General features: G+C 48.5%; 1 protein-coding gene and 1 long non-coding RNA gene across 3 annotated transcripts; one reads left to right on the top strand and one right to left on the bottom strand.

Annotated features, from left to right (window-relative positions):
* The first annotated feature begins 13,663 nt into the window (after window positions 1–13,663).
* On the top strand, window positions 13,664–16,402 carry LOC116100592. The gene is made up of 2 exons (XR_004122662.1): window positions 13,664–13,701; window positions 16,076–16,402. It is a non-coding gene; the product is annotated as an uncharacterized LOC116100592 (long non-coding RNA).
* A 1,658-nt stretch (window positions 16,403–18,060) lies between these two features.
* Isg20 (interferon stimulated exonuclease gene 20) lies at window positions 18,061–24,955 on the bottom strand. 2 transcript variants are annotated; one of them, XM_031387054.1, is made up of 4 exons: window positions 24,312–24,955; window positions 23,790–24,042; window positions 21,651–21,851; window positions 18,061–18,405 (listed from the first exon to the last, which is right to left on the bottom strand). In XM_031387054.1, the coding sequence occupies exons 2-4, from the start codon at window positions 24,015–24,017 to the stop codon at window positions 18,289–18,291; spliced, it is 546 nt and encodes a 181-aa protein (XP_031242914.1). In that variant the 5' UTR covers window positions 24,018–24,042; window positions 24,312–24,955; the 3' UTR covers window positions 18,061–18,288. The 2 variants fall into 2 exon arrangements, with proteins under 2 accessions (XP_031242914.1, XP_031242913.1); XM_031387053.1 differs by having other exon boundaries at window positions 24,322–24,955.
* Window positions 24,956–25,847: the final 892 nt, after the last annotated feature.

Raw genomic sequence — 25,847 nt, 5'->3', positions numbered from 1 at the left:
TTCTAGCAAGCTACGTGATCTCAATCAAGTTACTTAAACTCTCTATGGCTATGAAAATAGGGACCATTAGTACATGGTACCCAGGGCTGCTGGGAGATTCAGTGGCATTTACAGCAGTGTTAACACTAGCCCACGGGGCCCTATTCTGTCCCAGGCAGCCTGGTTCACCCCAGTCTTTTCAGGGTCTATTTCTGACCAGAGCAGGGAAGGGTGGGAAGCTCTATCCAAATTTTGTCCTCAGGATGAAAAGCTGGGCCTCCCTTCCCCATCTCCAACCAGCATCAGGTTTTCAGAAATGTCTTTAATCTATGTCTTAGGCAACGAAGCCCTCCAAACCACCCATGTGGGATGGACAGGTCCCCTGGGCTTCCTGCCCACTCGGCATCTAGGCCTTCAATCCCTAGGGCCATCGCCACCCGTCTGCACCCCTCTGGAAGGAGGCTGCTTCCTTTTGTACTCTCTGTGGTGTGTGCCCCTCTGGCTCCTGGTTGGCACAGCTGCCAGCCCCATGCCATTGTCCAGCCTGCCTGATGACCACAGTGGTCAAGTGCATGCTGTGCCAGGAGCCTGTGACCCACCAGTAAGGAGCTGTGGCCACTGGTAGCACAGCGGCTGTCAGTCTGGGGCTGCTCTCCACAGGAGCTCCTTAAGGAAAGTATTTGGGCTGAGGGTGTAGCTCAGTCAGTGGAGTGCTTGCCTAGTATGCCCTCTGGGTTCCTTCCTCAGCACTGGGCCCAGTGGCACACACCTTTAATCCCAGAACGCAGCGGGTAAGGGTGACTCACCCTCAACTACACATGAATTCAAGGACAGCCTGAGCTATAGGAGAACTTGTCTCAAAAATAAATAAGAGTAAAAAAGTAAAAGAAAGGCAGTAGGACTCTTTCTGATGTGACAGGCAGAGGGGAGAGGCTTCTACAGCATTCTGTGCCTGGAGCATGGCAGAGGCTGACAGGATCCAGGTCCCTTCACCATCCCCTGTCATTTGCCTTGGCCCTGCCTTCTCTCCATCACTGACTCAGTTTGTCACTCAAACTCAAAATGCGCTCAAGTGAAATATACTATTTGCCACTTCTTGAACAAACCAAGGGGAGCAGCTGCTTTACCCTTCCTGTATACAGAGCAGTTGCTTTTGCACTAGGCCCGGTATGGTGGGCACATCGCCCTGGCCTCACATGAAACAGAGGCAAACACGGACACTCATTTCCAAGCAAAATGTGCAACAAATACTAGAACCGAGATGCTCTCCATAGCCCAGGTCTTCTCCATTTTATCTCTGATATATTCCTAGACCTGGGAAGAGAGTCCACCTATGCAGCATAACAGGAGTTTAATAAATGTTTGCTCAGTAACTGTAACTTGGGCTCGCGCAGCCTGAGGTTCAAGCAGCCGCTGATTCAGGTATATGCCCTCTCTGCACTGGGAGTAGCTAGGCAATCACTGGGTCATACACCATTTCCTTGACTCCTCCTGATAGCCTAGTGGCCTGGAGTGATGATGGAGTGGGTATCTCTTAAGTTTTTGGAAACATATTTATTTTATGAGTATGGATGTTTTCTTTGAATGCACATCTGTGCACCATGTGCATTACTTAGAGCCCAGAAGAAGGAATCAGACCCACTGGTACTGGAGTTGCAAATGGCTGTGAGCTGCCATATGCATAGTGGGAACCAAACCCAGGTCCTCCAAAAGAGCAGCCAGTGCTCTTTACTTCTGATCCATCTCTCTTGTCCCTCATTAAAGTGTGTGGTGTGTGTGTGTGTGTGTGTGTGTGTGTGTGTGTGTGTGTGTGTAGAGTTGGAGTGCTTGTTTGCTTGCTTCCTTAAAGAAGGTCTCTTAGTGGCCTGGTATTCACTGCTTGGGCAAGGCTGGCTGGCCAGCAAACCCTGAGGGATCTGTTTGTCTCCTCCTCACCAATGCTAGCTGGGATCAAAGAGGGAATCACCATGCCTGCCATTTTTAAATGGGTTCTGGAGATCAAACTCAGGTCCTTAGACCTGTGGGGCAAGAATTTTGCCTACTGAGCTCACCCTCTCGGCTTAAATGCTTGACTTTTAAGAGAACAGCACAAAATGAAGGCTCGAAGAAAGCAACACCAGGTCTAGAGCCAGGCAAGAAATCTCTAAAAATCCAGGAGATCAATATGATGGAAAGAGCTGAGGTGAGGAAGATGGGGAGACTGCAGGGGAGATCTTTAGGAAGTGGAGAACAATGGATGAAGCAGACAAAGGTAGGAGGGCCAAGTAAAGTTCTGGTTTCTGGTGCATGAAGGGATAGATGAAGGAGTCCCAAAACCGAGGCAGAAATGCACAAAAGAAAGGTATTCATGGTGCTGGGAGAATCACGGGCCAAGTTGAGTTTGAACAGCCTGAAGGTCATCCAGGAGGACAGGATTCACCAATGAGGCAGCTAAGTGGGTCTTAAATGGCTGAGAAGGAACCACAGTGGAAATCCTGATGTTCAAGTGGCAACCGGAAGAGCAATCCACACAGATAATGAGTTGGAAAGCTTGCAGCAGAAGTAATAATAAGAATGAGAGCAGGGGAAGGGAGCTCCTGGAATGTCTGCTCCTGCCCCATGCTGCAGACACCTCCTTTAGGATCAGCCCTGGAGAATGCCCACTACACCTGGCCTCTGGAAGGTTGTGGAGAGCCTTGGTGAGGGCACTTTCACTGAGGCACAGTGGTGGCCAGTCGCATGCCAACTTGACACAAGCTAGAATCATTAGGGAGGAAAGAACCTCAACTGAAGACACACCTCCACCAGGCTGACTTGTGGGCCGTTTATGGTGCTTTTTCTTGATTGATGAGGGAGGGTCCAGTTCACTGTGGGTGGTGCTATCCCTGGGCTAATGGTTCTGGAAGCTATAAGAAAGTAGGCTGGTGTGATGGTTTGTATAGGCTTGGCCCAGGAGTGGCACTGTTGGGAGGTGTGGCCTTGTTGGAGTAGGCGTTGCCTTGTGAGTATGGGCTTTAATACCCCTGTCCTAGCTGCCTGGGAGTCAGTATTCTGCTAGCAGCCTTCAGATGAAGATGTAGAACTCTCAGCTCCTCCTGCTCCATGCCTATCTGGGTGCTGCCATATTCCCACCTTGATGACAATGGACTGAACCTCTGAACCTGTAAGCCAGCCCCAATTAAATGCTGTCCTTATAAGAGTTGCCTTGGTCATGGTGTCTGTTCACAGCAGTAAAACCCTAACTAAGACAGCTGGGCAAGTCATTCCTCTATGGTCACTGCTTCAGTTCCTGCCTCCAGGGTCCTGCTTCGAGTTCCTGCCCTGGAGGATGGGCAGCTTTAGGCTGAGATGACTCTTTTCTTTCCAGGTTGCTTTTGGTTATGAGTTTCAGCAATAGAAACCTGAAGATGGATGCTCAGAACAGAAGGCAGCACTGAGGAGGGAAAAGGAGAGAGTACAGTGACCTCACGCTTCCGAGTGGCTTCAAGAGGAAGGAGAGAGTCAGCCATGGCTGGAGAGGAGCCCAGGCTCACGGAACACAGATGAACACTGCGCGGTGTGGTACCTACTGTTTGGAGACTTCAGTCCAACAGAACATCCATATATTGACTCAAGGTTCCAAAGATGAAGACACTCTTTAAAATGTTGAGGTCCCGCTTCAGTGTGAGGAGGGTCCTGAGAAAGGTGGAAGTCAGAGTGGTGCTAATTCAGTAATGTCTTGGAGTCAGTAGTGGATGAAGCTGTCCTTTCAGGTGCTCTCTCTTAGCCCGAGGGTTCTCATCACTCTTCCTTCCTCTCCTTTCTTCCTTTCTCATTCTTCTTTTGCCTTCTCCCAACCAGAGAGCCTTAACCCAGTCCTTTATTGACTAAAGTTACATCATCGATGCTTTGATCATTATTAATAATAATTTTGGGAATTCTCAAATTTATATAAAATCTATGAATCCCAGATCAAATTCTGACCCCTGCTTCCTTAGAGCAGAAACTAGACACAAGGCAGCAGCAGATTTCCTCACAGGTTTGCATGGCCTGTTCCTCACGGGTATCTAGGCACAGCTCTGAGTCCTGGTACAGCTTTCCACGGCCTGTTCCTCACGGGTATCTGGGCACAGCTCTTGTGTCCTGGTACAGCAGGCAGCAGTCTTTAGTAACTAACCATTTTCATGTAAGAACAGAAAGGTGACAGGCTACTAGGGTTAAAATGATTTCTTACATTAAAATTTATGCAAGAAAAGCAGCTAGCTCTCTCTAATATCTCCCTAGGCATTGTCATCTCCAATTCTTCAAGTAACTAGGAGAAGAAAGTACTTTTTCTATGCTTAGATGATACATCATCTCTTTATTCTCTAATCTTCGTTTCCTCATCCTAGCAATTCCATGGCCTCCTATGCTTTCCTTCTACGACTATTTGTTTCTAGATTGTATACAAATCTTTCTCCTATAAAATAAACCCATCTATCATTCACTTGTACTTTATAGATTCCTACTTTTTCTATCCATACCTTTTTTTCCTGAGACCACTTTAACTCTATCCTTGCTATCCCCAAGTTCACCCTGGCTAATCAGTGCAGCAGTCGTAGGACTGGAGGGTACGTGTATCTCCTCATGATTCCACATTCAAGGGCAGTCTGGCAATGAACTGTGTCTACAAAGGACCATGTAGGCTTTTACAGCCTCTGTGGTTATGTTGTGGAGATCCCTTCCCATGGCCCTAAAGGCCAAGCAGAGGGCCTGCTCCTCACCCTCTACAGTCTCATGACCACCTCCCATCCTCATTCCTGAGAACTGCATCTGTTTCAGTTACTATGGTGTGATTAATGGGGGACATTCATTCCCTAAAAAGAGATGCTGAAAGTAAAATAGAAGAGACAGCAGATCAGTTCCAGGCCAAGAGCAGCCATCAGTATGTGCGAGGGATCATGGGGATCAATCACCTGGTGATGCTCCAGGGGCAGGAATTATGTCACACCTCCCCTTATACAGCCATGCTGGACCCGGCATTAATGCCTGAAACATGATCAACCATGAATCATGATGACAGCCAATTGTGTCTTCTGCGTAAATAGTGGACCGTGTCTGCTATCAACCTGTGTAAGTAGTCCAACTCTTTTAGACAGGAAGCCAAAAAAAAAAAAAAAAAAAAAAAAAAAAAAAAAAAAAAAAAAAAAAAAAACAAGTAATTACAGCAACATCATTTGCTACCAGCTCATAGCTATCATTCTTGCTTGGGGTTATTTGATTTATTTATTTATTTAATTTTTTACTGTTGCTGAGATGAGGTCTCATGTAGCTCAGGCTAGTCCCAAACTCACTATATACCAGAGGCTGGCCTTGAACCTCTGGTCCTTCTGCCTCCACCTCCCACCTACAGGCATGCATTACCATGTCTGGTTCACTCTCATGTCTGGTTCACTCTCGCTTTCTTCATCGATGCATTTCTGTGGGGAATGGGTCACATCTCCCCCAAGTACTTTTCTCTCGTTTAGTGCTGAGATTCCAAGTTTCCAATGACTATGTGTTGTTCATGGTTACTTTTGTGAGCCGAGAAAATAGTAATGTTCCTTTTGCTGTCAAGTTTCCCAAGGTTTGTTGGCAGCACCCTGCTTTATTTAGCCAAGTGTTTAGGTGTGTTCATGTTCATATCTATTATTTCCTCTTGCTCTGTTTTCCTTCATCAATTTATAAAATGCTTACTTAGATTTGCTACCTAAAATTATGCTGGTCAGAATTTCAACTTGTAACCTAGGCTTTATTTACTTTAATCTTGACCAAAATATCGTTCTCGGTATTGCTGGTAGCTTGTTTCCAAATGTGTCTAAATCTCTTCCTTTTTTTCTGAGACAGAGTCTTACTATGTAGCCCTGGCTAACCTGGAACTTGCTGTATAAACCAGGCTGGCCTCAAACTTGTACTGGTCCTCCTACAGCTGCTTCCCAAGTGCTCCAAGGTACTCCTGCACTTGGTTATGGAAATAACTAACATCTACACATTTCTAGAATTTATTTATTTTATTTTACATGCATTGGTATTTTGCCTGCACATACATCTGTGTGAGGGTGTCAGATCTTGGAGGTATAGACAGTTGTAAGCTGCCGTATGGATGCTGAGAATTGAACCTGCGGAAGAGCAGTCAGTACTCTCACCGTCTGAACCGTCTCTCCAGCCCACATCCACGTACTTTTTAAGGAAGTGTTTCAATTTTCTCGCTACTCAAAATGATAAAGTAGTCACAGTAGATAAAAAGACATTAGAGGTCTGAAGAGATGGCTTAGTGGTTAAGAGCACTTGCTGTTCTTGCAGAGACCTGAGTTCAGTTCCCAGCATCCAGGTTGTATGGTTCACAGATGCCTGTAACCAACATCTCAAGGATCCAACATTTTTTTCATGGTTGCCTTCATGCACATGCACAGAAATGCACACATACACACACATACATTTAAAAATTTAAATGAATTTGATATAAAACTGACCCCATCAAAGTTCTTGAAGAAGAAACATTTCCAGTTGGGTGATGGTGGTGCATGCCTTTAATCCCAGCAATTGGAAGGCAAAAGCAGGTGAATCTCTGAGTTTGAGGCCAGCCTGGTCTACAGCATGAGTTCCAGGACCACCAGGCTACACGGAGAAACCCTGTCTCAGAAAAAAAAAAAAAGCATATCTAAAAACTTCATGCTGGCTGGTTCAAGTCCTTTTTCTGTTATTTAGCAATTACTTTTCTATACTTGTTGCTTTTCCATTAAAATTTCTCTGAGAATTATTTCCTTAAATTCAGCCACCCTCAATGGTTTTCTGAAAAGTGATCTACCAAAATATATCGGGCTGGCGAGATGACTCAGCAGGTAAGAGTACTGACTGCTCTTCCGAAGGTCCTGAGTTCAAATCCCAGCAACCACATGGTGGCTCACAACCACCCATAGTGAGATCTGACGCCCTCTTCTGGCGAGTCTGAAGACAGCTACAGTGTACTGTGTATAATAATAAATAAATCTATAAAATAAAATAAAAAACCAAAATATATCTGCATAAAAGTCCTGGAACCCATGAACGTCCCCTTGTTTTGGAAGAAGCCCTTTGCAGATGGGTCTTGAAATGAGGAAATGCTCCTGGTTACCTGGACCGGCCCTGGATGCCATTCCAACTCTAATAAAAGAGAGGCAGGAAAAGATCTTCCACTGCTATCATGAATACAAGGAAGGTTGTGAGAAGACAGAGGCAGAAATGAGAGGGATACTCCTATCAGCCCAGCAACACCATAGAATGCTGGCTGCCACCATAAGGGGGACATGGCAAGGAATACTCCTCCTCGTACTCAGTGAGCTGTGACCAAAATACCTGGCAGAAGACCATGAGAGAGGGAAGATTTACTCTGGCTCATGGTTTCCTAGCGATCCACACAAGACTGGTTATGCCCCGCCCACTAGCCCCCCGCCCCCCATACATAGGCAGACACCATGGCAGTGGGAACGTGTGGTAGAGGAGGTTTCTTACCTTTTGGTGACCGGAAAGCAGACAGGAAAAAACTGAAGACAAGGTACAACTTTCAAAGCCATATTCCAGTGACCCACTTTGTCCCTCTAGGCCCCACCCGTCTCCCAAAGTAGCCCAGCCAGCTGTAGACTAAGCATCACCCTGGGAGCCAGCAGGGAATGTTCCAGCTCCAGCTGATCACATCGCAGACTCTGCAGAGGGGAAGAAACTCTTGCCTTCAGACTTCCAGCCTCCGGCGCTGAAAGAATAAACACCTATTCTTATAAGCCCTCGAGGTTGTGGTAGTTTGTTATAGTAGTCGGAAGAAAAAGAATACACTCCTCTAGCTCCCCTGTGTCAAACCAAGACCCAAGTCCACTTCCTGCAGTGGAATTTGTAAGCCCTCCACTTCTCCCAACTGTAGTCCAAAAGTCTCTGCGCCTCCACAGTGTCTCCTACTCACTCGGTAGGGTCGGGGCTGTCTTCCTTTCCCCATCCCACATCGTCATCCATGCTTTGTCCCATCTTCTACCCTCTGGTCCTGAACTTCAGCTGCCTACTCACAATGACATGGCTTCTCGGGTTGCCACGTAAAAACTGCATCTGAGGGCCAGTGAGATGGCACAGCCAGACAGGCCCCTGCAGCCAAGCTTAATGTCCTAAGTCCCATTCCCAAGAATGCATGTGGTGGAGAAGAACCACCCCCCACAACTCTTACTTCTACATACAAGTTCCCACACATATATGCCCACATAAACAAATAAATGAATGCAGCAAAAATCTCAGTTTTATATTTGAGATGCACAGAAATAATGTTTGTTTCCTGAGAAGTAATACATTACTAGTGTTGAAACTACCCTAGTGAGACTCCTTAACTCCATTCAAACATCTGCCATTACAGCATGCTGAATTTTATTTTTCTATAAAGTAAACATCTGAACAATTTTTAAAAGAAACTAAACAGGGCTGGAGAGATGGCTCAGCAGTTAAGAGCACTGACTGCTCTTCCAGAGGTCCTGAGTTCAAATCCCAGCAACCACATGGTGGATGCCCTCTTCTGGTGTGTCTGAAGACAGCTACTATGTACGCATATACATAAAATAAATAAATAATTCTAAAAAAAAAGAAACTAAACAATATAACCAATCTTATCATAGCAAACAGTGGCCCTCAGCCCAGCTCCCTTCATCCACAGTAACAGCATGACTGTTCAATGGTGAGAATTTTCAGTGTACTCTACTTTCTTAATAGCACCCACATGTTGATTATTTCCTCTTTGGAATATTTCTGATGTAAAATATGAAGGTAATGATGCACACGTGCATACTTGCTCCATCTTCCCAAAATAGTTACATCATTTGGGAATAAGGGCCATTAATCAATATTCAATATTTGTGGTATTATTACATGTAAATACTACTTACTATTTTTGTTCCTTGGTTTGAATAATTGTCTCATTTTTTAACTGGGGTTTCAATGTGCTTATAATTAATGTGGCTCCAACCAACCAATTCTCTCCTTTTGGAATGATTCCCTCTCTGTTTAACAAGATCCAGGCTTCCAGACAGCTTTCCTGCACTCTGCGCTGGCTTCTCTGGGCTCCGCACACACAGCTTTATCTGGAGGCAGCCCCTTCCCTTTCTCCTAGGAACATCTTTTACCTGTCTCTCATATGGTGACATTTTTCATTTTCCTTCTTTGTTTGTGTGACAATAGCTTCTTTAAAAAGGAATCTGAAAAATAAGTATTTGGAAGTAGAGGATTTTTTGTTTTGGTTGGCCTGATACTCAATATATGGCATAGGCTTGCCTTGAACTCAGAGCCATTCTCCTGCCTTAGCCTTTGAAATGTTGGGATTATAGGCATGAACCATGTCTTAGTTAGGGTTACTATTGGTGTGATAAAACACCATGACCAAAAAAAACAAGTTGTTGAGGAAAAGGTTTATTTGGCTTACATTTCCATATTGTTGTTCATCCTTGAAGGAGTCAGAACAGGAACTCAAACAGGGCAGAAGCCTGGAGGCAGGAGCAGATAGATGCAGAGGCCATGGAGAGGTGCTGCTTACTGGTTTGCTTCCCCTGGCTTGCTCTGTGCTTTCTTGTAGAACCGGGACCACCAGCCCAGGGACAGGAGCACCCACAATGAGCTGGGCCCTCCCACATTCATCACTAATTAAGAAATGTCTTACAGCTGGATCTTATGGAGATATTTTCGCAATTAAGATTTTCTTCTTTCAGATAACTCTAGCCGTGTCATGTTGACATAAACCCAGCAAGCACAAACCATCCCAGATTTCTTAAAATATATGCCTTTATCGTGACTTCATATGTTGTGGCAGGTTAGAACTGCAGGCTGGAAACACTACTTCAGGAGAGCAAGACATCACACTCTTCAAGTTTCTGGTCCGGAGACATGTGACACCCTTAAGATGCCTACTCCATGGGGTGCACCCTGGTGTTCCTCTCTGAAAGCTCTAGAGTCTTCTCCTAATCCACAGTAATCGAACTCCCACAATGGTGTGACGTAGTATAAACCTTTGTTCAGCATCTTACTGAGCAGTTCTCAAGCACTATGTCTACTCTCAGTGAACTGTCCCCAGTTCCGGGAACTTTTCTTCCTCTCTATGAATGAGAACGTTCCTGGGAAGAACCTCATGTTACACTGAAGCTTCTACAAAGGTAAGGAAGTTCGATCTTTACCCACTGTGGGGAGATTGGGATGCCAAGGTTGAAGGTCCAGAGCCTAATTGCAATTTAACTTGGGTTGTCTAGCTCCCTTAGAAGGCATTATTGCCCACATCTGGAGGAGACCTAACATCTTTGTGAACCTTAGGTAAAAAGTGGCATGTATAAACAGGCTACTAACTTTCATCATTCAGAAGGCTATGAATGTGCCTGCCTGATGTCTGGAAAGTTCTTTATGGCTTTCTTTGTTTTGTTGCTATAAAAACAGCAAGAAACTGCCACGGCATTAGAGAATGGACCTTGGTGTACCGTGAATCTGCGTTCCCAGGGCCGTGGCCATTCATATTTGGCTCTAGAATCAACTACCTCTTATCCCCTTTGAGACAAGAAAAGAGTTCTGTTCTCCTGATGCCTTCATTTTCTCTCAGATACTGAATTCCTAGCTGGATCCTTTAACTTTCTCATCTGCGTGCTGTCTCTCTGTCCGTCTCTTTGTCTGTCTCTGTCTCTGTCTCTCTCTTAGTTAACCTTCTTTAATATTTAAATGGCTTGATACCTTTTGGTACCGAATTTAAAGCTTATGCTACATTTTTTTTATTGTGAAGAATGTTTTTATTCTTAAAATATTCCTCTTTAAAACAGTGTTATTGGGGGAGGGGTAAAAACCTCTTGATTTTCTGAGTATAATTATAGTTTCATTTTTTCTCTCCATTTCTCTGAGTTTCCTTCCCACATCCTATCTGTTCTTTATCTGTTCTCCCCTTCTGTCTGTCTGCTATGGGCTTCTGACCTCCTTTGCTGGCCACTCACATAGAAGACCGATGCACTACAAGTGTGCTTGAGCATCCCTCATGCTGTAGTGGCCTTGACTCTGGCCTCGCTGAGCCAGGGAGCAGTGAGCAGTGGTTTAGCCGCTTTGCCACTGCTGTGGGGCACATGCAGAGGAAAGCCTTATCCGGGCTAACGACTTCAGCAGTCCCAGTCCTTGGCTGCTTGGCCCTGTCACTCAGAGCCTGTGATGATGCAGAGGATGACGATGTGATCCACCAGCGATGCTTACTTCATGGTGACTGAAAAGGAGAGAGACAGAAGAAAGGGGTCAAGGTCTCCATTGTCTCCTTCAGAGGCGTGACCTAGCTAGTATACTAACTTCCTCCACTAGACCCCAGCTCTTGACATTTCCATCCCCTCCCAGTAGCATCGCAGGCTGGGGACCAAACCTTCAATAAGGAGCCTTTGGGGAGAACTTAAGGTTTACAAACTACAACAGGGATCCTACTCAGCAATATCTGTAGGTCATTGCCATTGGCCTGGCTTCCTCAGAGAAATCCTTCGGTCTCATAGCAGGGACAAGAGATGACAGACACATTCTGTGGCTATAGCATGGAGAATCAATCCTACAGTTGAGAGGGCTCCCTTCTCAGAATGCTATACCTCACATTATCCTCGGACTTAGACCCTGACAACTACAAAACTAATCTCATTTTGGGAGCTATGTCATTTCAGGACATTTCAGTAAATGGAACCACGCAGTCTCTACCTGCTGGGACTGATTCTGCACTTGACATAATTCTCTAGCGAGCAACCCCCATTGTGGAGCGTGTCGATAGCTACATGCTATGGACACAATATAGTTTAGCTAAACATTCACTCATCCACGAACACCCAGGTTGCCTACCCTGGGGAGTATTATAAGGAGGGCTGCTAGAAACACATGTGTTCAGGCTTTTGGTGCAAGCATGCACTTTTGTTTCTCTTAAGATAAAAACTCACGAGTGCAATTACAAGAGTATTCTATCCAGAGACTAAGGAACAAGTGCCACAGGCCATGACTGTCTCAGAGGACCAGCTGATTCCATCAGGTGGCACTCCTTCCCTGCAGCAGCTAGTCTCCTACATGCCTTCCCATACATTTGCTCAGAGCCTCCCACTGAGGGTGTCGGTGCAACCCAGCATGTACACGGCTGTCTCTGACCCTCGCAATAACATTAACTCAGAGGATGTCACTCTTATCCTCCAGCTTCAGCTTAAGAACCAGAGAGGAGACAGATTCTGTTCAGAGTCACTCAGCCAAGAAACAAGCCAGCCAAATCCAGACTTGTGTGCCCGCCGCCTGGCAGATTCTGCCCTTTTCTCTGCTGCATCCTGAGCCAGACTTACAGGGTTTCAGAGGCACACCAGTCTGTACTGTACAGTTCCAGCCATTCCATGTCCCATGCAGGAAAGATGCTAACTCCATAGAAAGAATGCTTATTTTACATCTGCCACTCACCCAGGACTCTCGCTCTGCCCCAGATCTACAAGACATAGGTTAGGGGTCAGACAAGCAGACCTGTTCCAGGCTCCAGAGAGGAGACAGAGTCTAGCTTCAGATATAGAGACTGGGACAGCAGAACGGCTGGCACCTCCCGCTTACAATCCTAGGTTTCGACTTTGTTCCTGAGGCCTCCCTGGAGCAGAGGCCTCCAGGTTCTGCCACGAAACACATGTGGCTTGAAAGGAAAGTGCTGGGGCTGGGCCAGCGCCCTGCCTTTCCCTCCGGCTTTCTCATCCCACAGCAGGAAAAGCATATGTTCTTTCCATATAGAGGAGAAATTGTTCCGAGGGTGAGTAAGTCTCTTGGCCATGTAGCTGGCACAGCCCACAGACCACTGGGCAGGAAGCTGGGCAGCACTGGCTCCCACTCTTGGAAGCCGGACTAGGCTGAGTTGGCTGACACCCTCCAAGAGGGCAGGATGGTTGGTGCAGGGATGCTGGGTTGTGATGCCTAGGTCATTGACATTTTTTTCTGGGCAGGGACCTAGGGGGATGCTGAAGGTTCTTAGGTGGATGAGCAGAGAGTATGGTTCCCATTCAGCTGCTGGGCTGGAGGAGCAGAGAAGCAGGGGGTTGTCAGAGGCAGGTGACCTGCAGTCTGGGTCTGAGTCAGAGGTGACTCAGGTGTGTGCTCAATCAGGCAGGGTCATTTTTAGCTTGTTATTTCCAACACCTTCCCAAATTTTCCTCTGTGCTTCAGGGTTAGGTGGCAGCGGGTGACTCATCTTTGATGCCAAATATCCTTCCACCAGCCCTAGATATGTAGAAGACACTTCTCTTTTCCCGGCTGGGATGGGTCCAAATTGTTACCCCAATTTACCCCGTGGATTAAAGAGCCTACTATGTATGGGGTCAGAGGAAGGTGGAGAAAGTGGCCTTAGTGTAGGATGGGATGTTGGGCTGATCAGGAGGTCAGAGGAAAAACATTAAAAAGTGTGAGACACAGTTTAGAAAGTCAAGGACTTGGAGCCGAAGAGTGAGACAGAAAATCATCTGGAGATGAGACATGCCACTGGGTCCTGAGCATAAACCGTTAGGGGCCATCCCTACTTTATAACGTAGGGGTCCACCTGTCATCAGACCCATCTAGTCCCAGGATAGACAGCTCCAGGTGAAGAGACCAGAGGCAGCTGGCAGGCAGAGTTCCGAGTTAGATAGCAGACACCATGGTCACCTTATGGAACAGAGGCAGCCCTGATGCTCTACCCATTGGCCAGTCTTTCTTTGTAGCCACAGCCTGCCAGGGATAGATGGCTATTGCTCATTCCAGCGGGTGAGCACCCCAGTTCTCCATGGCTAGGCTTGCTCCTGGGACATTTCCATCTGGGCCCTCAGCTGATGCTGACTTGGAATCCTTCTCCTTCCCCAGTCTTGTCCAGAGAGTCCCCTCAGGACAACTGTGAATAAGGAGCTGTCCCCTTGCAAGATGCAGGCTCTTCCCATAGGCTTAGTACCACTGGGTAACAGCTAGGCTTCAGGGCACCCAAGCATCCAAGCCTGAGGCAGGAAACTGAATCAGAGCACTCCTTTAAGAATCTAGGCTTGTTCTGCTGTTCAGAAGAACTTGAAGCCACAGAAAGAATGGTGGGCTTTGAGTTGGAGAGCCTGGAGCCATGTTGGACCTGGGCCAGGTCTCAGCCCCTTTCTGAAACTCAGACTAGCAGTCCCTGACCAGCACCCAAGCTTTTTAAAGTTTTCCTCCCCACACTCATCTTCCTACCTTCAGGGCAGCCTTCTTAGGCTGATGGTCCGTGACTGCCACCTAGTGGTTACTGGCTGCCAGATAGGGTAGATGATCACGGGGATTTTGGAAGTTCATAGGAAACAATAGAGTAGTAAGCATGGGGGTGGGAGCGCACCCAGAGAATAAAAACTGCACTCTCCAATTCTGGGAGGACATCCCTGAGTTCCCTGATCACATATGGCAGGCATTGCCACTGTAAAGCACCTCAGGTCTGTGGTGAGGTAGGACCAGACCTGAATCCCTCAGATCCTAACTTTATCTGTTGTACTATGTTCTGTGTTGTAGTGAGACAGGGTATTGTTAAGGCCTAGGTAGCTTGTACCTGTCTGGCCTGCCATTTTTGTGCTGTTACTAATGGCATAAGGAAACATTCTATTGTGCTGTTACTAGGAAACTTTCTCGTGCTCCACTTGTTTGCAGATTCTGTTCTGTTCTGTTCTTTGGTGTTCTTGGAAACCAATTGAAACAGAAGTCAGCTAGAATGGCTTTGTATAGTTAGTCACGATAAGCTTGGACCTGAACCAACCACCAGGCAGTACTTCCTGCACCTATGTATGAGCCTTTATGGTTTCTTGCCTTTATAAGCTGCCCCTGGGATGGACTCCAACATAAGAGAGACACCTGCACCAATATAAGAAATTTCCAGTTTGAGTAGGGGTCAGATAAAGTTTAAGTTCCCAAGACCTCCGTGGGAACTGAAATCCTACCTGGCAAAAAGAGACCTGTATATGGGTAACTGACATCCCGGTTAGTAAGTTAAGACATGAATGTTAGGCAAGGCAGGTCCCCTGCCACAGTTGAATACCCCAACCAATGGGAACAGGGTAAATGTACAACAAAGACATGTTCCCAAGGAAATTCCCTATCCCCAAATCCTGATTGGTGGAATAACTTGGCACAGATAATTGTGGATTTCAAAGCTTAAAAGATCTGTAGGATCCTGGCTCATGATTGCAGCCAGTTCCTGAATCTGATCTATGCCCCTGATCAATCAGTCCTGTAGTGAGTGAGTGTTCAATAAACTATCCCTGACTGACTGAGATCGGTGTTCATATGGTTTATGAATGACTCTTGGACCCCAACAAGGTATGACGTGGGCTAAGCTAATTTCAAATTTGCTGTGTAGCCAATGGTGACCTTGAACTTCTGATCTTTCTGCCTCAGCCTCCTGAGTACTGAGATTCCAGATATACAGAACCTGTCTGGGAATCAATCCCAGGGCCATGCTCATGCCAAGTGAATACTCTTAACAAATTAGTCCCATCCTCAGCACTCTTCCCATGAGCCCCTTATCTTCAAAGCAAGACTACTTAGGACCCAACCTGTAGCGCCTCAGACCTCCCTCTGCACGAGTGCTCCAGGCAGAAGGGGCTAGAAAGGTGACCAAGCCTCCTGGGCTTAGGCTGGCTGTCAACTGTGACTGCATATTGCACTTGCCCGTCACTCAAGCAATACTTTTCAAAGCCAGGACCCCTTGGGATGGTCCATTGCCTGAGGGAAATGCTGAGTTACTAAACTAGAACCCAACTCCTGTAGTAGGGTCAAGTGGGGTGTCTGTTTTTTTCAAGGTGTGATCCTGATTCTCTGCCATTTGAAGCCATGGGGTGCTTTCTGAGGGACCCCGGGACTGTGAGTACAGTGTGCTCACACTCAGTATGCATCCGAGCTAACCGTCCCTAGTAGCTTCCCGTTCTGCTGGTCTGGGCTGAAGCCTCTGTTAGGTAGTTAGATATTAACAGGCTTGGAAAGCTTAGGTGCTGGAGCCTGCCTCATAGCCTGCAGCCTATGAAACGAAGGACAGGGACTTCTGGGTATTGGTGGTCACAAAGTTGGGACCAGATTCATTTTTCTTGCTGTGAGAGGAAAAGTGACAACCCACCACTCCCCCCGCCCCCCCCAACAGCCTGAAGTAACTATTTGAAATGGTCTCCATGGAGTCCTGAAGTTCATGAAAAGAGGAGCCTTCTAGTAAGGAACAAAAACACATTAATTATTCTGGACACACACCACTGAGCCTCCTCCTGGAAGTCAGAGCAAGCCGGTCCAAAGAGATCTACCACCATGGAAGAGAACGAAAGCCTCAAAGGAATGCCAGGGTTTTGTTCTTGGGGTTGTAGAAGCGACATCAAGCCTGCCTGGTGTGTAGGTCCAGTCACCGGTCTCTTTGGCCATTGTCTGCTGTCCCCCTTGATGGCGCTTGCTTTGTAATAAATTCTGTCTTCTGCCTGGCGCTTTGTGGTTCATATCTGAATTCTTCCACTGGAAATCACAAGGGCTAGAGATGGGAGTCCAGGTGGAGATCCTGGCAACAATCCAAGAAATTCTGACAGTTACTGACACTTGGCATTCGCTTCCAAGACGACACGGTGTTAGTAGTTGGGAGAGGGAGCGAAGCGTAGGAAAGGTGGGTTGCTTGCTGTTGGTCACACAGCTACTAAAGGGCAACGCTGGCCTCCTGCCCTAGTTCCCTCAGACTCCAGACTTTCTCATTTTACAAACAAGGGAAGGCAGTGGCTCCACTCCACCTCCAGTGCCTCCGCTTCAATGCCAATCTCACAATGAGGTGGGTGGACCCCAGAGCAGGGAGCACAGGAAACAGTGCCCCTCCCTGTAAATGCAACAGGAACAGGGTGGTGGGGGCTTTAGACTTAGATTCCAAAGTGGCGTCCTTGAATATACAGGATTCCGGATGCTGAGGAAGGCCAGTGGCATAGGCCTACACTAGGGTGAGGCAGAGGGATTGCAAGTCAAGGCCAACCTGGGCAATTTAATGAGGATCCTTTTAGAGTTAAAAAGTGAAAAAAAAAAAAAAAAAGAGGGGTGAGGTGGGGGTGGGTAATAGCCCTGTGATAATACTTACTTAACGAATACAAGGACCTGGGTTCAAGCCTCAGTACTGAAAAAAAAAGTGAGGAAGAAGGGAGGAAGGGATTCAGGGTAGGGCAAGGTGGAGCAGCAGATTTAGGTATTTGTCATTATACTTGACCTGAGCTTGATCCTTGGGACCCATGTGGTAGGAGCAGAGAACTGACTCCCAAAGGTGAGCTCCATGCATGGACCATGGCATGAGTATGAATGGCCATGCACATGGGAGAAAGAGAGAGGGGGAAGGAGGGAGGGAGGGAGGGAAGGAGGGAGGGAGGGAGAGACAAGAGGAGAAAGGGCAATCCAACAGAATGAGGAAGGACTGCACACTGGCTAGAACGTGTCATGAAGGAGGATGTGAAGCTAACTGTTTTTCTAGTTCTGACTCCACCATGGTTTTTTGTTTTGGTGGTGGACAGTGCATAAAAATGTATCATGAACGTATAAAATCTAACGTGATGCTAAGCAGCTTTCATTCTAAATGGCTACTCCAATTGTATACACATCCATTGAGTTCTTTGAATATGGTTGATTTGGGTATGTGATTTTTTTTTTGCAACTTTTAAATAAAGTTTAAACTTTTTTTTTAAGTAACTAATGGCAAAATGTGAAGGGGGGGTCAGTGAGGGAGAGAGGGCTGGGGATGTGGCTCAATGGTAGAGCTCTTGTCTAGCATCCTAAGGCCCTAGGTTCAATCCCCAGAAGGAAGAAGACAACAGCAAACGTCGCTATATACCTATGTCGGCTGTGGTAATGCATGCCTGCAATGCTAGCACTCAGGAAGGCAGAGTCAGGACAGTCATGAGCTCGAGGTGGGCCTGAGCTCACAAAGAATAAGAAAAAGCACGTTTTCCTATTACTGCCGTTCCTGGTGCCCTCTTTACAATGTACGAAATAAACCTGGGGTGGGGAGGGAAAGAGAAAAGGGAGGAAGGAAAAACATGAGAGAGGGTGGGGGACAAATGAGAGTGGAGGGAGAGGCACCTGCCCACTTCCTGGGCACAAGACAAGAGGCCCTAGTTGTTGGTTAGACAAAGTCAAAAATCAAAGCCATTTATTACTAAAGTTTTTTGTTGTTGTTGGGGGCTGGGTTTTTTTCCCCCAGAGAATTGCTGTAGTGGGAGTGTTCTTGGTTTTACATTTTGTGCAGCTGCTGGTGGTGCTTGTTGTTGTTGTTAGAAACAGGTCTCACTCATGGAAAACTATGGTCCTTCAGGAGTGGAAGCTTCTGATCCTGGATGAAGATGAAGTTCAGTCTGATGTCCCCAGGCGGGACAGCCCTCCCTGGGCTCTGAGTCGCTGAGAGATTTTGTAGAGCTCCATCGTGGCCCTGGCATCTTCCACAGAGCAGTGGCCCCGCCAGTTGTTCTGCAGACACAGGGAGAGCAGGAGCTAAGGGGCTGCCTCCCCAGTCCTGGGGCCGCTCAGACTATCTGAGTGTCCCTGAGATCCCTGACTCAGATTTGGGAGGGTGTCAGTGGGTGGCTTGAGCTGGACAGGGCAGGAATTAGCAAAGCAGCATGCGAGAGGAAGCAAGCCACTCCAGTGAGCAGTGGGCAAACGAGGCAGCTCAGAGGCAGAAAGGGCATCAGCAAGTGAAGACCAGCAATCCTGATCATTCCTACATAGGACATAAGATGGAGGATGTCAGTGCCTGGCAAGCTGCATCCTCCATCCCCTAAGAGGCTGCCAGTTCCCGGGAAACATGAGAAGGGCAAGGCACTAAAGCAGAAGCTCTTTGAAGAGGGGGCAGAGCATGGGGTGGAACTGGGTTCTGGATACTTTCCATTCAGGAAGAAATGACTGTCACCTGCCACCTGCCACCTGCCACCTGCCATGGCTGTGCTAATAATCACTTGGTCCATGGAACCTTCCTAAACTCCAAGAGCTACATCTGATCATCCTCAATTTTGGTAGTGGTGATACAGGCTCAGACACTGCAAATGTTAAGAGTGAGGGCTTATGTCCACGAGCCAGGCCAGCTCCTGCAGCATCTTTCATGCCCCTGTGCTTTCCAGGCCTGGCTGAAGTCTTGCCTGTAACTGGACGCAGAGGGATCAGCAGGCCTGTTTCTCTGATGTCCATCTGCTAAGGTGGCCTGCCTTTCCTCCCAAGGGCTCCTTTCCCACCATCCTCCAGACTAGGGGTTAGGGACACCTGCAGGGAGGCCCAGCTCAGGCAGGCTGTAGCATCCCATCCTATATGTTGTTAATAAGCAGGTGGTTGTGGTGTCTCCTACATCCCCAGGTGGCTCTAAGGGCAGGTTTGCCTTCTGCGGTGGAAGCTGCAGGTGGCTGGAGCATCCTCTGTGTGGGGTGGGAGGTGTCAGCTGTGAGAAGTGGGTAGTTCTGGCCTTGGTCCCAGTTTTAGGGCCTCAGGCAAGCCTCCAGCCTATCTGTGCCTGTTTCCTCTTCTGTAAAATGACCTGGGTACACCTGCTCCAAAGGGAGGAAAGTACACAGGTGCCCAACACGCCCAAGGGCTGAGTACAGAGAGCCTTGGGCTCATGCCCTTGAAGGGAGGCATCAGCCCCTGACTGTGACAAGCCTGGGCCAGCTCTTGTTGAGGTGATCAGCAGGGTGATTCCCCTCAGGCAGGAGCTGGAGGGCAGATTCTGAGGACAGGAGGTGGGAGCTGGTGAAGAGAGTGAACGGATAACTAACACAGATGAGAGACAGAGCTTAAGAGGCCTACAGACCAGGCTCAAGATTTCCCAGGACAAGGCCTGGCCTGAGAGCTGCAGAGGGAAGTGAGGGACAGGAACACAAACATCCTTGTAAGGCTCCTGACTCACCAGGTACACCAGAACACTGCATGCCCCCAGGTTACAGGAAAAGGGTCAGGAGACTGACAGGCCAGCCAGGTTCAGGCCCACTCCTGCTTCCAACACAATCCCTACCAATGTGGAATGGGGCTCCACGCCACTAGCTGTTCCCCCAGCCAAGTTATCCCCACACTCCAGGCCCTGGCTCATGTATCTTCTCCAGCCCTCTCCTTCCTCTCTCTAGACCTCTGTGTCTTTGGTCCTGTAAATGGTGCTAGGATTTACTCTCCTATCCTGTGGACCACCATTTTCCCCATCCCTAGGATACTATTCCCCCACCCCCACGTTTTCAGGTTAGCCTCTGTGGCTGACGGTGACCAGAAACTTCTGATCTTCCTGTTCTACCTCCCAGGTGCTAGAATTCAGGCACAGGCAGTGCTTGGTTTATGTGGTGCTGGGGATTGAACCCCACGTTCATACTTGTGCATACTAGGAAAGCACACTGTCAACTGAGTTATACCCCCTACTGTCCCCTACCTTCTATTGGACAGTACTGGTGGCCTGCCCCTGGGAACCAAGAGCCCCTCCTAGACAGGGGCGTGACATGCTCACGTCCAGTGTCTGACACAGAGTAGGTACTTAATGAAGGCCTACTGATGCTGGTCATACACCTGCAATACCAGCATTCAGAAGGCTGGGGGAGGATTATGAATATATGAACACAAGGCCGCACAGCCAGAGCCTACTGTAAGAGAACAAAGGCTGACTAGGGACGTAGTTCACAGTAGGGTACTTGCTCCTCATGTTATGTTCAAAGCCCTGGGTCTGATTCCCCAGTGATGAAAAAAGATTAAACAAAACAAAACAAAACAACCCAGCTGAGCAGTGCTGGTGCACATCTTTAATCCCAGTCCTCAGGAGGCAGAGGCAGGCAGATCTCTGTGAGTCTTAGGCCAGCCTGATCTACAGAGATAGTTCCAGGACAACCAGGGCTACACACAGAAACCTCGTCTTGAAAACCAAAGCCAAAACTAAAGAAACTTGTTGGCTAGGAGGGCCCTTGTGTAGTGTTTGGCTCCTAGGGTTTGTTCCCCACCCACAGCTCTTCTTACTTGGGTGAGGGTGAGGGTATGCCACATACAGAGGAGGTGGCACCTAGGAACAACACTGATGATCCAGGACAGGAATGTCCAGCTGTCAGGTCACTATGGCCCACAGGAGGAGCAGGCTTTCTGCCACTTCCCTGTGGGGAGGGCGGCTGTCATGGCATAAGCCTCATGATGCACAGAGTTTAAACCAAGAAGTCTGAACCCAGGGCTTTCTCCTCTCCTTCCCTACAGGTACTCCTCGGATCACCTCACAAAGAGGGTTTCTGAATTCCTTTCCTGGACTCTGGTCTCCTGAAGCCAAAGACACATCACCTATACAAGCATCCAGTCTCTCGGGAGTGGAGGGAAGAGTCTTGGGGGGTGGGGGGGGTCACACATCTGCACTGGGGCTCCTCAACTGTGTTGGTTGGAGTCCTGGAGGACGGATGAGGCCTAGAGCCAGCAAGCTGCAGAGACTCCTTACCTGGTGCCAGCTTAGGCAGGTGGGACTGATCTGCCCTTGGGAGGAGTGGGAGTGTGGGGAGGAGGGAGAGGAGGGTCCTCACTTTTACAAGCAAGGAAGGAGAGGGAGGACTAAGGGAGAAAGGAGGAGAACTCTTTGCTGGAAGGAATAGGAGGGGAAGGAGAAAGAGGAAGAGCAGTTTACTCCTCATCTGAGTGGGAGGAAGCAGACAAAGAGGGAGGAGGGAGAAGAGACAAGAAGGGTCCTGTGGGCCGGGGGGGTGGGGAGGGCTCCTCACCTGGATGCTCCTGTGTAGTAGGCGCTTACACAGCAGCCTCAGGGACACGCGGTTGTAGTACTGCAGTTTGGCTTCCTGCCATAGCAGCATGTCTGTGGACGTGTCATAGATGGTATATTTGCTCATATCTTCCTTCAGGGCATTGAAGTCGTGCTTCAGGTCATGGCCCACCACCAGCTTGCCTGTCAGAAGCTGCAGGATCTGTCCAGGAAGACAGGTGGCCTCACACATGTCCACCCTGGGTGCTCCAGATGGGGTACCCCTCTCCCCCATAGTTATGAAGCTAGATGTCCAGTAGCCACTCCTGGGGTTGCTAATTGACCCTTGGGCAAATCCTCCTCCCTCGCTGGAGGGAAGCAAGGTCCAAAGGCCTTCTCAAAGCAGCCTTAGTCTGTGAGGGTCCCTACCCTGGACTGCTCCCATGGCTCAAGGAATGGGGCCTGCAGGGATAAACGGCACATAGACCATGTCCTTTAATCTCCTTGGCAATTCTGCTGTGTGGCAGGGCAAGTAATGACCTCCCAAACGTTATCCAGACCTCTCTGAGGAGAATCTGTGAATAAGTCCCTGGATCAGGGATGGGGTGGGGGTGGGGCTAAAGTACATGTGGAACTTAAATTGTTAGCCAGATGATAATATTTTTAAAAGGGAAATTTTTCCACTGGGATTGTAGCTCAGCGGGAAAGTTGTAAGATCCAATCCCTAACACTGCACAGAAAGGATGAGAGAGCTTCAGAATAGATCCCCATGATCACAGGGTCCTTATTTTTGAAGACTAGGGGTTCTTCATGAGGAGAAGTTGTGGGCTGTTGGTCACTCTGAATATGGAGGGAGGACTAAGGCCAAGGGGCTCCAGCACCTCCAGAAGCTGGGAAGGAGCCTGAGGAGCTAGCCTTGCAGCCTCCTTAACTTTAGTCCCATTAGGCCCAGGTCGGACTTCTGAAATGAAGAACATTAAGATAATAAATCCATATTGTCTTAACACATTAAGTTGGTGGGTCTGTTCAGTGGCTACAAAAACTAGCTCCGTTAGGAAGGAGGCCCAGACTTACCAGGATTCTACAAAAGAAAGCAACGGAGACACACAGGAGTGAATGATTTTGCCCAAAGTGTCTCTGACCATTTTAAATATTTGCAAATTCTTTCATAGTCCTCTTTAAAGATTAATAACTAAGGCTGGCATGTGGGTCAACTGGCAAAGGGCTTGTCTAGCATTGGAGGACCTAGGTTCTATCCCATATAAACTGGGCACAATGGCACATGCCTGTAACCCCAGAATTTGAGACCCATGGAGGCAGGAGAATCAAAGCCAGCCTGAACCACACTGGGCCCCTACCTTAACAGCAAGCAAACAAAAGATGGGGAATGGAACTCCTGTGGCTGGGGAAACCCTGAAGGAAAGGCTATACACAGAGATAAGCCTAGAAAATCCCATACGGCAGGCAAATAAACTTACAGGTAACTCCTGCCCACTGGCCCTGACACACTGCCCCTCTACCTATCCCTACTAGACCACAGATGCACAAGCGTGATAAATGCTACTAGTGTTTGGGCATTCTGGGGGTGTTTTTGCTAGGCACCATCAGGGTACTGGGATTTCCACCCAGAGGGGCAGAGCCTGGCTGCTTGCCACACAGCTGATGAACAAGCCTGATCCAGGCATCTGGCGCCCCAGTGGGAGGATGAGCAGCCCTTAGAGTGCTCAGCCCCATGTCCTACATGTCGGGAAGACATGGACACAAGGCTTCAGTGGCCCAGAGCGTGTAGTCTGGGAAAAGGAGCCTCTGGCCTCTGAGTCAGAATCAGCTCAGCCTCAGAACCTCATTTCGCAGGCTCACCAGAGCAGTGTGGTGTAGAAGAGAGGGAACATCAGGTGGAACTCAATGTCCGCATCATAAGACTGGAAAGTTGGACCAGATAGATGCTCTGAAAGCAGCTCCAGATGGGAGCCCAAGGTTCTCTGTTGGTGGGGAAACTAACTAGTTGAGGGCTGTGATAGGGAGACCCAGAATCCTTCCCTCAAATATGTGAGGAATTTCTCATGGGAGAGTCACAGACCACAGACCCTAGGAAGGAGCTGAGGAGGAAGGACAAGGTGCCTGCAGCCTCTGCTGACTGGACTCCTGGTCCTTTACTTACCTCTAGCCTGGCTTCACCAAATGGTGTGGCCCTCACCATGTGCTGAGGCGTGATCCCACTGACTTGGGTTCTATAATCCGTGATCTCTCCCTCAGGCTGAATGTACTTGTCATACAGGACTGCGCCATGGAAGTTGACGATGCTGCAGCGGGCGAGGCCACTTACCCTTTGAGGCCCAAGCCCCACCATCTCACAGTCCATGGCTACCACCTCTGGGCTGCCTGCCATGCTCCTTGGCGACCCTCAGAAAGTCCTGGAGGATGAGGAGGTGGGGGTGGCAGAGAACCAGGCTGTCAGTCAAGAACCAACAACCCCCCAGGCATCCTGCGCCACCACCCTGCCAAACTACACCCTGAGCCCTGCCCATTATCTCCAATGCCACCTGGCAACAGAGGCTGGCCTCTTGCCAGCCTTCAACTTCTCTGTGCTATAGGTCCCAGAGCTTGCCGGTCCTGTCTGGCTGTCCCACTAAGAAGCCCCCCTCCCCCCATTGCTTCCCAGTTTTGGGTGGCTATGTGGTACCTGCTCTCACCTGTCTCAGTGCCCTGGCTTCTTCTGCCTCTCTGTTGTCACTTCTCGGCTACTTCAGTCACTTTGGGAAATGACTCATCTCTAACTCGAGCCTGTTTTAGTTTCAGTTTCTGGTTCACTATCAAGGGAAGTTGAGGAGTGGGGGCAGGCCTTGGAGGAGACTGGGCTGTTCCATTTCTTCAAGGCTGGCAGGTAAGGGGGCTGGCAGGTTGAGTCAGGGCTGGCTGCGTCAGGCTGTCCCTCCTCTGGCCCTGCCCTTCTCCTTTTCAGATGACGTGTCTGACGTGGACAGAGTGGATTGCAACATCTTTCTTTGCTTTTTCACACTCCACCCAGAGAATAAACATCTCCGGGATTGGAGCCTGGGGAATGTCCCACAACTTCTGGGACCTGCTGTCAGTGTGCTACTCTGTGAGGTTTTCTGAGGACAGAGCAAGCTGTTCTTGAAACACTGGTACCATGAACTGGGAAGGACAGCAAGGGGTTTGGGTAGGAGGAGGGTCCAGTCCTTGGTGGCTTCTCCCAGTTCAGTGCCTCCTTGGGCCCGAGACTCTACCTGGGAGAGTTTGACAAACAGCAGCAGACCTTGAGAGGGTCTCAAGTCAGGCTGTTCTTCCTCCTGGGTTACAGTCTCCTGGGCTGGAACTTAGAATCCTTAGAGTGGTACCTATTATTAGGTCCAAAAGGAGAAAACCCAAGAACCACCCCCAGAAAGGGCAAGCCCACTGACTTTGTCTGAAATGACAGTCTGGGCTCAGCCCCAGCTGGACTATAGGATTTCTGGTGTATAGATCAAAGTTCTCACACAAAATTCCTCAGAAAACTGTGAGGTTTCTGCCGGTCAGAACAGTTCTGTGGTTACACATGACAGCCCATGCGGGCCTCCAGACTCCCTCAGGACCTATTCACGTGTACCTGTTCTGCACTAGCCTCCCGATCCTTCTTACCTCCCTAACTCCTCCACTCTGCTAGCTCCCAGGCTGTTCCACCTCACCCCCCTCCCCACTTTCTTTAAAACCAGCATTATTCTTTAAACCCACCCTACCCCCGGCTTCTCTTGCTATTCTCTTCTCTAGCTCCTCCCTTCTATTTTCTCTGCTCCTGAGAGATGGCCTTGACCGTGGGCAGTCTGCTTCTTTTCCTCTCTGCTCTGGACTCTTCTGGAAGGCCCCTGGCTGCTCTCTCATAGCTACAATAAAAGTCCTCCCCTGAATCATGGAGCTGCCTGTTGCTTACACCTATCATGCAGGGAACGTTCAGTATTCTAATAAACAAACTGAGGTACACATGGATCAGAAACAGACTCAGCTTTCTTAAGAGGTGTGCTCTTGCAGAATGTGCCAGGGTGAGAGTTCAAGGGAAGAATATATGTGGATTTGTGTTCTGCTTTGCCACTCAGGGAGGCAAAACAGAGGCGCTAGGCTATGTTTCTTTCTCTCCACTGGGGTGCCGGGCTTGTGGGACATACCGTTCAGGGGAAAGGAAATGAAACCTAAGATGGCGGGGGGTGGGGGGGTCCCAGTTTAT

This window comes from Mastomys coucha, unplaced genomic scaffold (assembly GCF_008632895.1).
Source record: "Mastomys coucha isolate ucsf_1 unplaced genomic scaffold, UCSF_Mcou_1 pScaffold21, whole genome shotgun sequence".
In the NCBI taxonomy this organism is placed as follows: Eukaryota; Metazoa; Chordata; class Mammalia; order Rodentia; family Muridae; genus Mastomys; species Mastomys coucha.
This window is presented reverse-complemented; position numbering and strand designations above follow the sequence as displayed.

Bases quoted from the DNA above. Each gene is read 5' to 3' on its own strand.
- Isg20 (XM_031387054.1), bottom strand. From the start codon at position 24,017: ATGGCAGGCAGCCCAGAGGTGGTAGCCATGGACTGTGAGATGGTGGGG. The intron at 21,852-23,789 runs GTAAGTAAAGGA...CTTCCTGGACAG, and splicing joins TTGGTGAAGCCAGGCTAGAG to ATCCTGCAGCTTCTGACAGG. The intron at 18,406-21,650 runs GTGAGGAGCCCT...CTGTGTCTGCAG, and splicing joins TACTACACAGGAGCATCCAG to AACAACTGGCGGGGCCACTG.